Source organism: Panthera onca, chromosome A2, assembly GCF_046562875.1.
Source record: "Panthera onca isolate mPanOnc1 chromosome A2, mPanOnc1 haplotype 2, whole genome shotgun sequence".
NCBI classification, from domain to species: Eukaryota; Metazoa; Chordata; class Mammalia; order Carnivora; family Felidae; genus Panthera; species Panthera onca.
In genome coordinates this window covers 81,816,614-81,829,550 of record NC_138340.1, presented here as the reverse complement: position 1 = coordinate 81,829,550, position 12,937 = coordinate 81,816,614, and the positions used below count along the sequence as shown (strand labels likewise).

The 12,937-nt window shown below is 37.5% G+C and overlaps 1 protein-coding gene across 13 annotated transcripts in view; it reads left to right on the top strand.

The window, feature by feature from the left end:
• Nucleotides 1–12,937, top strand: part of GSAP (gamma-secretase activating protein) — a 204,477-nt gene that overhangs the window by 151,089 nt on the left and 40,451 nt on the right. For 10 of the 13 annotated variants that reach the window (XR_009609966.3, XR_009609967.3, XM_060632294.3 and 7 more), the window contains 5 exons: nt 157–216; nt 1,173–1,216; nt 3,874–3,959; nt 11,447–11,551; nt 12,228–12,305. Coding sequence is in view for 11 of the 13 variants with exons in the window: in XM_060632294.3 (XP_060488277.2) it covers nt 157–216; nt 1,173–1,216; nt 3,874–3,959; nt 11,447–11,551; nt 12,228–12,305 (373 nt within the window). In the remaining 2 variants the exon portion in view is untranslated. The remainder of the gene's footprint in view (nt 1–156; nt 217–1,172; nt 1,217–3,873; nt 3,960–11,446; nt 11,552–12,227; nt 12,306–12,937) is intronic. The other 3 variants (XM_060632290.3, XM_060632293.3, XM_060632295.3) reach the window with 2 other exon arrangements.

Genomic DNA, 12,937 nt, shown 5'->3' with positions numbered 1-12,937 from the left:
CAACGAAGGTTTATTAAAAACGTGAAAAGGTTTTCATCACTGTTTGCTTCTTGGTTGCTTCCTTTTCACTCTCCCTCTCTCTTTTTCTTTTTTTTACTAGTGTTTTTATTGTTTTTTTAAATTGTGATTTGTCATTTATCCTGTTTTTTCTTCTAGAAGTCAAGGAGTATTTTAAAATGCCTCCAGTTTTCTGCTGATGAGAAGTTTAACTTAATGGTAAGTCTAGAGAATGATGGGACTATAGGAAATTTTATAACACATGGCCTCCTTTTAAAGAGAGCTGTTATCAGAAAGAGCATCTTAGACTTCTTGTTGCATTAGTCACTTGTATGAGCAAGTAGCACATTTCTTGCCTCTTAAGGCTTCAACTCTATAATATATACAATCAATATAGGTGATTAGAAGAGCACATAGGAAGTTTCTGCTAACTGAATGTCTCTCATTAAAGAAACAAGTATATAAGTGAGGTCTAGTAGAAGGTAATAGGAATTATCTATAGTAGATAGCTTTAAATAATTACAAGTCATTTGACCCCAAAAGACTTGTGAGGATAGTGAATTTGAGTATGGAGTAAAATGTCAATGAGAGTGTATAGTCTGATTAGTAAAAATCTAGCATCACTCTTGGCAAAGCCATTTGGAATGCTAGTCTCATGAGGAGGAATTATAAGTATCTTTTACCTGTGATGGATAGAATGTTATTCTTCTTCCCTAGGATTAATATTGGTGTCTAATATAGATTGATATTATACTGTTACAAGAATTTCATTTACTCCTCCTGCCTTTTTTTTTTTTTTAAACTCATTCTCCTTCTAAAGACACCCAGTCTTTCCCTCCGTACATGGTCATCTGTGTCTTGTAAAAGTCTACCCCTACTGACTGGCTTATTATATAACCTATTTATGATACTCAGATCCAAGGCAAAGTTTGCCAAGTATTAGCCCTTTAAGAAATAAATATACACCAAGCTTGTGATTGTATGTAAATGCCAGAATATTTCCAGTGGACTTCCTGTGCTGTGGATTTAGGAGATAATCTCTGAAGATAATGATGGTTAAATAAATAGGTTCTTCATCAAAAGGCAAGCACAGCATTGTCAGACTTGCTCTGGGCTCAGAACTATCAACGCTTAATGTTGTTTTTTGGTTTATTTTCTCATGATTTTTTTGACAGTTTGAAGCACCCTTGGATATAACATTAAGTGACTCAGGATTTAAGTAAGTTATTCATAGTTTACAACTAATTTTTATAGACACTTGTGGGCAGAATGTTTATACTTATATTTAATCTGTGGTATACAGATAAAAGGACAGTTCAGTATTCCGTGTGTGTGTGTGTGTGTGTGTGTGTGTGTGTGTGATTTTTTAGATTTCTGTCCTCTATAGGGAACATAAACGACTTTATCAAGCACAAACACAGGGTTTTCCATGTAAAGTCAATCATATTGATTTTTGTAGCCACTTATTTCTGTAGGATGTTTCCATTTATTTTGATCTGTGGAAGTGCTCTTCTCCCTGTGATTCAATAAAAGGATTTGATGAATCAGGGAGGGCTGCATTTAGAATCCAACATCAAAACCCTTTCCTTGTTGCCATCAAAGAGGATTGTAGCTCAGTTTTATCTGTTGTGTTGCTATTTGTTTTCCTTTTTACACAAAAGGTGAGCTTTTTTCCCCCCAGACTATTTACACATAGTAAAAACATGAACACTTTTGAAAAAATAGGCAGAAGCCCACTAGTGCACAGAAGAAATGAAAGTTGTCTTGAATTAGACTACTGATAACCCTAAACTGTTCTATATTTCAGTAGCTTTATTTCATCACATAGGAACACTCAGTTGTACTTATTTTGAAACAGTATATGCAGCACTCTTATTAGAAAAAAGTTACATCACTTTCAACTTCTGTTTTTATGTATTTTTTTCTCTATTGCCAGCACCATGCCATTTCTGTATGGTAGGTTTTTTTTTTTCTTTTTTAAATGTTTGTTTATTTTTGAGAGAGAGGCAGAGCGTGAGTGGGGGAGGGGCAGAGAGAGAGAGGGAGACACAGAATCCGATGTCTGGTCCAAAGACACAGAATCTCATCAGCACAGAGCCTGATGAGGCATTTGAACCCAGGAACTGTGAGATCATGACCTGAGCTGAAGTCGGACACTTAACTGACCCACCCAGGTGCCTCCTGGGTTTCTTTGTTTGGTTGTTTGTTTGTTTGTTTTTTATCACGTTTTTAAAGAACTTTTTTTTCTTTTAATTTTATTTTTTATTTTTGTAAATTTACATCCAAATTAACTAGCATATAGTGCAACAATGATTTCAGGAGTAGATTCCTTAGTGCCCCTTACCCATTTAGCCCATCCCCCCTCCCACAACCCCTTCAGTAACCCTCAGTTTGTTCTCCATATTTGAGTCTCTTCTGTTTTGTCCCCCTCCCTGTTTTTATATTATTTTTGTTTCCCTTCCCTCATGTTCATCTGTTTTGTCTCTTAAAGTCCTCATATGAGTGAAGTCATATGATATTTGTCTTTCACTGACTGACAAATTTCACTTAGCATAATACCCCCCAGTTCCATCCATGTAGTTGCAAATGGCAAGATTTCATTCTTTTCGATTGCTGAGTAATACTCCGTTGTGTACATATACCACATCTTCTTTATCCATTCATCCATCAATGGACATTTGGGCTCTTTCCAAACTTTGGCTATTGTCAATAGTGCTGCTATAAACATGGGGATGCATGTGCCCCTTGGAAACAGCACACCTGTATCCCTTGGATAAATACCTGGTAGTGCAATTGCTGGGTCGTAAGGTAGTTCTATTTTTAATTTTTGGAGGAACTTCCATACTGTTTTCCAGAGTGGCTGCACCAGCTTGCATTCCCAGTTTTATAGAACTTTTAAACAAAAAGGCCCACATTATCTACTTAAATTTCTCAGGAACAAGTCTCTACCTTGGTGGGTATGTTATAGCAGTTACTATCCTTTATGAGGGAACTTTATTTTTTATTTTTATTTATTTATTTTTAATTTTTTTTTTAACGTTTATTTATTTTTGAGACAGAGAGAGACAAAGCATGAATGGGGGAGGGTCAGAGAGAGGGAGACACAGAATCTGAAACAGGCTCCAGGCTCTGAGCTGTCAGCACAGAGCCCGACGCGGGGCTCGAACCCACGAACCGCGAGATCATGACCTGGGCCGAAGTCGGCCGCTCAACCGACTGAGCCACCCAGGCGCCCCTATTTTTTATTTTTAAAAAATTCTTCCTATTAAGGGTGTCTGGGTGTCTCAGTCAGTTAAGCATCAACTCTTGATTTCAGCTCAGGTCACAATATCATGGTTTGTGGGATCAAGCCTTGCATCAGGCTCTGTGCTGACAGTGTAGAGCCTGCTGGGGATTCTCTAACTCTCTTTGCCCATCTCTCCCTCCCTTCTTCCTCCCTCTCTCTCATAAATAAATAAATAAATAAATAAATAAATAAATAAATAAGAAAGCAAATAAATATGAAGCAATTAAAAGATTCTTATTCAAGTGTAGTTGACACACAATGTTATGTTAGTTTCAAGTTTACAACGTAGTCCATTATTCAATGCTCCCTGCGTTAAGTGAAAGAGGAAACTAGTTTTTTTTTAAGTTTATTTATTTATTTTGAGGGAGAGAGAGAGAGCAGGGGAGGGGCGGAGAAAAGAGGGAGAGAATCCCACACAGGTTCCACACTGCCAACTACAGAGCCTAACATGGGGCTTGAACTCACAAACTGTGAGATCATGACCTGAGCCAAAACCAAGAGTCTGTTGCTTAACTAACTGAGCCACCCAGGCACCCCAAGAGAACTAATTTTTAAAGGCATTCACAGTTTCTTATGCTTTATGTTTTTAGACTTGTAAACTTTGGATGTGATGATCTTCAAGACCAAGAGAACTTATCGAAACACCTGACCCTGTGCGTTTTTACCAACCATACAGGTAGAACCAGGATTATATTTATCAATTTATTCAATTATACTTGAGTTCTACAAAAAATTTAGTCATTGTTTAGATATATGGATCCTTAAAATATAATAGAGCCACAATCTTACATAAGTGATCCTATGGATATTTATACAGTGTATCAAATTATCTTCTCCACTCCAATTTTATACATCTGTTGTCTGCATAAAGGAAGCCACAGTCAGCAGGGTTATTTTTTTGTGCTTTTTAATAGAGGGGATGGATTCGTATGTAATCAATCTACATTTTCTCACCTGTTCCGTCTTTTAACAAATGTCATACAATTATGAGGATGCTTTTTGTGTCAGGCCTACTAATATATTTGGACTCTAAACCTATGTATCAGGCTGCTTTAAGAGCCGTTCTAGAACTTACTGAGCTAGCAATCAAAGCTTGACATAAAGTTTAGTGTACTGTAAGCCTCTACAAAGTCAACACTAATAACTAAATTTGATAGCCATTTTTAATACCCTAGCTTGAGTAGACAGTTACCACTGAGTTAAGTAGCACTTGGAATAAAACTGTATTCCTTTAAAACCAGATTATGTGGTATTCACTAAGCCAATGTTTATGGAGACTTACCGTATGCTAGGTATTGGAGAAATGATGATGAGAAAAAATGACCTAATTTTCATTAGTAAAATCCACTATTTGAATTTTAGACATTAAATAAGTGCACACAGAGTATTTCAATAGAATCTTGATAAACTGTAGGAATTAGGAAGTCATGAGAGTGTATGATAGAAGGTACTAATATCTTCAAATATGTTCTAGTTCAGCTAGTCTGTCCCTGTGCTCTTACCCTCCAGCACGTTCTGTCTTAGTCCTGAAAAGTGTCTGCTTTCCCACCTCACTCTTTCTTAGTCTCTCCCAGTTTTTCCTGTTCATCCCAGGTCTCAGGCACAAAGTCCCTCCATAAACCAGTCTTGAGAGTTTAGGAAGGCAAGGATATTTCACGTGAGACTTGGAGGGTGTAAATGAGCTAAGAACAGTGTGACTGAAGTAGAGGGAGCAAGGGGGAGAGAACTGTGGCGGAGAGGTGGCTTGAGCAAGGTTACGTAGGGCCTTGCAGACCATGAACGACTTCATATTTTTATCCTGAGTCTAAAGTCATTAAAGGTTTTTTTTTCTTTTTTTGACATTTTATTTTGAGAATGCCCAAACATTACAACAAGTCTCAAGGACAGAATGAACATTCATGTACCTTTTACTTAATTGTATCATTTACAGTATTTGCTTGATCACTCTCCCCAAACACAGGTACCATTTTCTTCCTTTTGACTAAGCCATTCAAAAGTAAGTTGCAGACACCCTGACAGTTTACCAGTACATTATTTAGCATGTATCTCCTTAGGTTAAGGACACTCTTTAACATAACCTCAGTTCCATTATCACTGAAAAAAATGAATTACACTAATCAGTAATAATTTCATATTCAAATTTCCATAATTATTTCAGAAAAGTTCTATATGTGTTTAGATTTCTATATATGTTTGTATATGTGTTATATATTTGTGTATATGTATAAAAATGAATATATGTTGTGTGCATAATTTTTAAAGTCAGGATCCCATCAAGATTTGTTATTATATTTGGTTATGTCTTTGTAGTCTCTTTTAATGTAGACCACTCCCCTCCTCCTATCCTCTGTCCCCACCCCCTGTTTTTTTTGTATTTTTTTTCCCCTACAACATTGATATTTTGAAGTGTCCAGACCAGTTACCCTGCATTCTGGATTTGTCTGTTTCCTTGTGGAAGTATTTAACTTCTTCCTCTGTCTTCCACATTCCCTGTATGTTGATAATTAGACTGAAAGGCATCATTACACATAAGTTAAATTTTTTTCATAAGAGTACTTCATGGGTAATATTGTGAAATTTACTCGCACCAGATCGGGAGGCACATAATGTCAGGATGTCCTACTACTTGTGATGCTAAGTTTGGTCATTTGGTCACGTGGTAACCACTGCCTGTCTCCCTTAAAAGGTACATTTTAATCTTTGCAGGAGTAACCTGTGAGCTATTGTAGTATCATGCGACTGCCTTAGTCCCCAACAGCTTTTTACTTGGCACTCCTTGATGCTCCTTCACTGAATGTTGTGGTTTTTAAGTTTTTATTTATTTATTTTAAGAGAGAGAGAGAGAGAGAGAGAGAGAGAGAGAGAGAGAGAATTCCAAGCAGGCTCTGCACTGTCAGCATAGAGCCCAACGTGGGGCCTGAACTCACATACCATGAGATCAGGACCTAAGCCAAAGTCGGACACGTAACCGACTGAGCCACTTAGGTGCCCCTTCACTGAAGTGTTTTAAGCAGGCAGTGATGTGATTAGGTATGTATTTTTAAAAGATCGCTTGCTGCTGTGTGAAGAATGGATAGGAGGCAAGAGAAAAAGTAGGGAGATGAGCAGTTAGGATGAGGTTATGGTCGTACATTTGGGAGGGGGATGGCTTGAACTAGGATGGCAGAGGTGGTAATTTGGTGGGTTTGAGATGCATTTGGAGATGGAACTGAGAAGACTTGCTATCAATTAGCTGGAAAGGAATGGTTCTCAGGTTTCTCACATGGGTGAACAGTGGTGCCATTTACTGAGGTATAGTGGTTTGGGTCAGGCTTAGAAAGAGAGATTGTGAGGGTTGTTTTGGACATGTTAACTAAGAGATCTGGGACTTAGAAGAGAGGTCGGGACTGGACATGAATAAATGTGGAAGTCATTAAGTCTGCAGTTGGCATTTGAAGTCATGGGAGGGGTATAGGGTCAAAAGGGAAGAAGTTTAGGAATAAGATCTGAAAAGCAAAATATATAAAGATTGGGTGGAATATCCAAAGAAAAAGGAAAAAGAAGGTCTGGAGAGAGAAGGGGAAAAGCAGTTGTTTTACTATAGCAGCCAAAGGCAGAGGGTTTTACAAAGGGGAAATTGGCTAACTGTTACTAGGCAGTGAGCAGTGGAGTCCGTGTGGTCTGGCAGCATGGAGGTTACTGTGGGTGATTGCAGTGAAATCCTGGTTGTGCTGGGTAGTGGCACATGGGAGGTGAAAAAAATCATAGCAGGTATAGACATGAGAGGGGCAGCAGCTAGAAGGGGTAGCAAGATTTAGGGAGTATTATTTTTGAGGATGGTAGAGACTCCAGTATGCTTGAATGCTTACATGGTATTTAGTGGCAAGAGAAAAGATGACAACACACAGCAGAGAGGAATCTTTGGTAGAATGAATTTGCTCGGAAGGTGGGAAGTAACGGGATCCTGAGCTCGTGTGGAGGGACCTGGGTAGGCTCTTCCCTGGTGCTTTATTTTAAATCTGCCAAATATAAACAATCATTTTAGGCTTTCATTCTTTGAAGCTTTTATTCCTTTTCATTTTATTCCCATAGGAATTTCTCATGAACAGTAGCAGCTATAACTTACAGATGGGTGATCTATGATGTTTCTTATTCAATAAAATGTTGGGTTTATCTGCACCAGAAGGGGAAGAGTCTGCTTTTTTTCCTTTCCCAGCAATGTCTAGGACAGTAGAAAATGAGCCTTGTTCTTCACAGTCAGCTTCGAAATACAAATAAGCCTGTTTCAAATGGGATACGTCCTGATGTAAGATGCAAACAAGCCAGGAAGCATCCTTTTAGTTTTTAACTCAAGCTGTCACCTCATGTATTTCCCAAATTTCTCTTGTAAAAATGATTTTTCACCTTTGCAGTTACCAAACAAAAGCCTAGTTCAGTGAAGTAGGAATGGAGAAGGGAACAGATAGTCTAATCCCTATATGGCTCCCTCTGTACCAGAGAGCTTAATTTTCCTCGGGTGTGGAGACCAGAGAACAGGGTTCATGCAGTGAATGCTGATCAGACTCAGGGTTGTAAACAAACCTGATCTTATGTCACTGATGCCATAATAATATTTGGTGTTCATTTGTCCCATATTGGTCATTAAGAGCTACTCTGTCCTTTCAACATTGCTTGTTACATGCTCAAAAGCATCTATGTCCTGAATTTTCCTGCCCTAAGAAATGAAATCCACTACCTTCCAAGGAATTAGAGCTGAAAATCTGGATGATGGGGGTGCTCATGAGCGGTGATGGTGGGCAAAAGTGCTGCCACTTATGTATTAAGATTGAGTTCATGCAGATTTTTTTAAAATGTTTTTAATGTTTGTTTATTTTTGAGAAACAGAGTGCAAGCAAGGTAGGGGCAGAGACAGAGGGAGACACAGAATCCGAAGCAGGCTCCAGGCACAAACTATCAGCATAGAGCCTGAGGTGGGGCTTGAACTCACGAACTGTGAGATCATGACCTGAGCCAAAGTTGGATGTTCAACCGACTGAGCCACCCAGGCACCCCATAATTAATGCAGATTTTTAAAGATAGTTTATAGCAGGAGGGTAAATCAGAGACTTCCTAAAGCAGTGAAGGAAGGAAAATATTCTTTTCCTAATAGTCCACTCTATAGCTGTACTTCAGTCAGTGGCTGTATTCTTTCTTGTGCACCACCTACTGGGAGGTAGTGAGGGGTGAAAAGTGTAAATTCTCTTTTCCTGTTCATATAATTGCAAGAGTTGCCCTTCACAAGTTCCCAGAATTAGTCTTGTGTTTTAGCATTTTATAGAGCCTTTTACAATGAGATAATTTCCCTTGGAAAACTTTGCCCATAATAGCTTTCATTGTCCAAATAGTTTCCCAAAGGCTAGCCAACTCTGAGATTTTATCTTCATCATTGATGAATATTTATTAAACATCTCTTTCTGGATACACCATTAAGAGCATGCTTTGTTTTTGTTTTTTTTTTTTTTTTTTTTTTTTGAAACTCTGACTTCCCCCAAGTGAGTTCCCCCAACTTGTAAATAGCAGCAGAATCATTCTGGAATAATCATAATCGCAGCTAACCTTTATAGCCAGACATAACTTCTTTGGCAGAGCTTTATACATACATCTCATTTAATTCCTATGTAAGAACTATATGAAGTAGGTTCTATATTTTCTTTTATAGATGAGGAAACTGAGGTTTAGAGAACTTAATGTGCCCTAGGCACATTTTAAAAATACTGATGCCTGGGTCTCACCTTCAGAGATTCTTTTTCAGTTGATTGAAGGGGAGGTTTGAGAATCTGTAAGCCCCAGGTGAGTTTAATATGCTTTCCAGGTTGAGAACCAGTGCTCCATTGCTGTGTTGTCCAGTATGGCAGCCACTAGCCACATGCTATTTACATTTATTAAAGTTAAACAGAAAAGAGTCACAGTAGCTACATTTTATTTAAAAAAATTTTCCCCAAATCAATACAGCTTTTATTGCATCTTTAAAATTCACAAACAAGTCTGATAAATTGTCTGGCATCTTGGTATTTCTGTAGCTAGACAAGTTAGATTTTATTCATCAGCCTGCTGAACTGTTCCTTTTTCAGAAACATAGATAGCATCCAAAAATTTTCTGATATCCTTGTTTTTATGTAGGTACATTTTAAGTGCTCGATAGCCACATGTGGCTAGTGGCAACCAATTTGGACAACAGATATAAAGCATTTCCATTATCAAAGAAAGTTCTATCCATGGGACAAGCTTCACAGAGTCGGTGCACACCCGTGTCACCTTGCTGTGTCTTTATTATTTTTCCCACCTTTGGGCTAGGGAAGGGTAACTAAGCCACAACCTAGTAACTATTTGGAAACGTTTGCTTATGAGATCTGAAGATGGCTCCTGGTGAATGTAATTGGGTACATTTATTTTACATCTCACTTCAACTTTCTGCAAAACAAGAAAAATGATGACCTCCATTCTCTAAAGGATGGTGTGGAGGATTTTGCTAGAAGGGGGGGGGGTGGATATCATCTTCTTTATTGTGGACATTTCATGTTCATGCTACAGGATAGATTCCTACAAGAAGAATTTGGGTCGACAGGTGTGAATATATTTAATCCTCTGCCAAACTGTGTTTCAGAGAGGTTGTAGCAACTTCCTTCTTACTTGAGAATGTTTTTCCTACTGCTCCCTTGACAGAATTGATTATCATTTTAAAAACTTTGCTAATTTGAAAGAAAAAATATGGTGCCTTTAAAAAAGATTTTATTTTGTAATTACTAGAGAGGCTAAATTTTTAACTATGTTTGCTGAAAATTTCTTTCTCCTTGTGATCATAGAACATAAAAGGACAGGGTAAACCAGTAGTTTTTTGCTGGTAGTATCTTTACTTTATAAAAATAGTCCAAGTGGTACATAGAACTTTTTTAACTGTTATAATTACTATTTTTGTTTAAGCTTTAGTATAGTGTTACTTGGTTTCTTAGTCTGCTGTAATTTTAAAGAAAAGTTATTATTGTATACTCAGTAGCCATAACAGTAATTTTACATCTAGTAGAATTGTTACTATTTTTATCTGATAAAATTACTCTTTTAAATTCTTTTGTACTTAAGATATTGCAATAAAATATACTTCTAACAATATGGTGCGGTTTTAAATGTCATTAAAAATAGTCACAAATGATAAATATTATAACAAAATTCTCATATATGTCTTTGAATAGCCTTCTTAGAGAAAATTGGCGCTTTTTTTTTTTTTTTTTTTTTTTTTTTTTTTGGCCACCCTGATTCTTTGACAAAGGACCTAGTGAAGTATAACAGAGGAAATACTGCTATTCACTGAAGTAATGATTGAATTTACATGGCTAGCTAATTGTAGTTCTGGGACCAGAACCCAGGTTTCCAGATTCCTTGTTAATTAAGTTCCTTTCCACCTGGAAATCTCCTATTTTGGGTAATCACATAAACATTAGCATTGGAAGTATCAGTTTCTGTATAATGCCCTCAATGGTAGGTCTTTGATGAGAATATCTAGTCTATCCACATAGCAACAGCTGCTAGAGATGATGGACATATTACACACTGAAGGAGGGGTGAAGGCTGAGGGTGTTCTGGAGTGATGGGGTAAGTAAAGGCAGTCAGGGCTCATCTGGGAGGACTGCTTTGTGCCACAAACACTTCTTTGCCCTTGGACCAAGGCTCTTGGTGACCCAAATATGTTTGGGTATGGTCCAACACACATTTGCTTTTATTGGCCCAGTTTGCCTTCCATTCCAGATAACAAAGAAGACTGGAAACTTTCTGTAAAGAAGAGGTACATTTTTGTTAAACTAGGGTCTATAGCTATTAGTAATGGCCTGGAAGGCAAGCTAAATAAGAGAGCAGGGCAGTATATGTATATTAGGAGAATCTTATGAAGCTTTGTAAATTTCTCTAGACACTCATGATTTCATATGTAGGAGTGTATCTCTATTCATTTTCCTATTATTTAGTAGCTCATCACAATACATTGCTTATGTGTGTGCTGAGTAACTGTGGAATTAGCAACTTGTTAACTTATTAATAGACCATTTCTAGATTTGGGAAATAATCTCTGTATTAAGTTGAGGCAGAACGTCTAAAGGAATAGAAGCCAGGTTAAGTGACTTAGGAAACTTTTTATTTGTCTCCTATTCTTTTCAGCTCTACTAAATACCTTCTTACTTCTAGGAAGTTTATGTGTGTGTTACAGTCCGAAGTTTGACTCTTGGGAAAAATTCACATATTCAGTGTTTTACTTTCATAAAGGTACATGCCATTTATTCTTATTTTTTTTTTTACTTTTACATAATCACTTTTTCCAAATGGTAGCAAGTTAGATAAATTTTAAAGACTTATTACCTTGTAATGAATTTTATCAGTACATTCTATACCTTTATACCTATATAATACATGTTTCCTGAATAAATTCATTAATGATGAATACAGTTAACCCTTGAACAACGTGGATTTGAAGTGCACAGATCCACTTACATGCAGGGCTTTTTCGATAAACACAGTAGAGTTCTATAAATGTATTTTCTCTTCCTTACAATTTTTCTTAATATTTTTTCTTTGCTGTTAGAGTACAATGTAGAATACACGTAACATATATGTGTTGACTGTTTATGATAAATGTTAAGTGATAAACATTACAACAAAATGCTTCAGATCCTTCTATCTGAGCACAACCCATCTTATAAAGTCTAATATTATACTCCAAGCCCAGAACAAGTACTAGATGGTGATTGCACTTGTGATCCATTTTCTCTGCTGGTTTTTGGAGAATGATGGGGAACCACGAAATCCAGAAGTCAGACACATGCTTTGTCAGTTTCACAGCTCCTAAATGTTGAGAGTATCACATAGAGTAATAGCCTTGGGTGGGATTCCGGCTCTTTGTTTCTTACCATTCTTTTCTTGGTTTCCTGTTCTCTACCCACAGGGCACGGCAAGACCTTCACTGCTGCTCTTGGGAGTGTTGACTCACATGTGACAAAGGGCCTTACTTTTCTCAACCTTGGTGAGTGAGAGGGAGATGGGTCTCTCTGCTCTGACACTCCTTTCTAGTACATGTGATACTCAGCCTTTTATATCTCATTTTCTCATCTGTGCACCCCATTTTCTCCTACCTCTTCAGGACTCGGATTGTGAGGACAATCACTGACCTCTCTGAAACCTGATAGGGGAAGGTTTTCTCTGGACACATTAGCACCCGTAATTTGTCTGTTGTTCAATAGTCAACTGTATTAAGTTAGTTAATATTTTTATAATATATTTTTTCCTGACCTATGTCTTTTTCAAGGCTTATAGACCAACCCTAATGGACGTATTTGTGTCCCCCCATCCAGATCAGCTTTTTTTTTTGGTGGGGGGGATGCATCTCCCTTTTTAGAGAACACAGGCTGTGAGCTTTCCTGTGTTTTTAGTAGGAAAGAAGCCTGGGCACACATCTCAGCCCTTCTGAGCCTCAGTTTCATTATTGATTGTAGAGAGGACAAAGGTCTTTGAATAATCGTCCATTTCCTGTTGCTAGAGCCTTCCAAGCTGTAAATGATTTACGGATCAGCTTGAATGTGTTGATTTTCATTGAGTAAATATGGTAAGGGAACTTGAGTGTTAGGTTGGAACGTATTAATGGAATCTATAATGAAG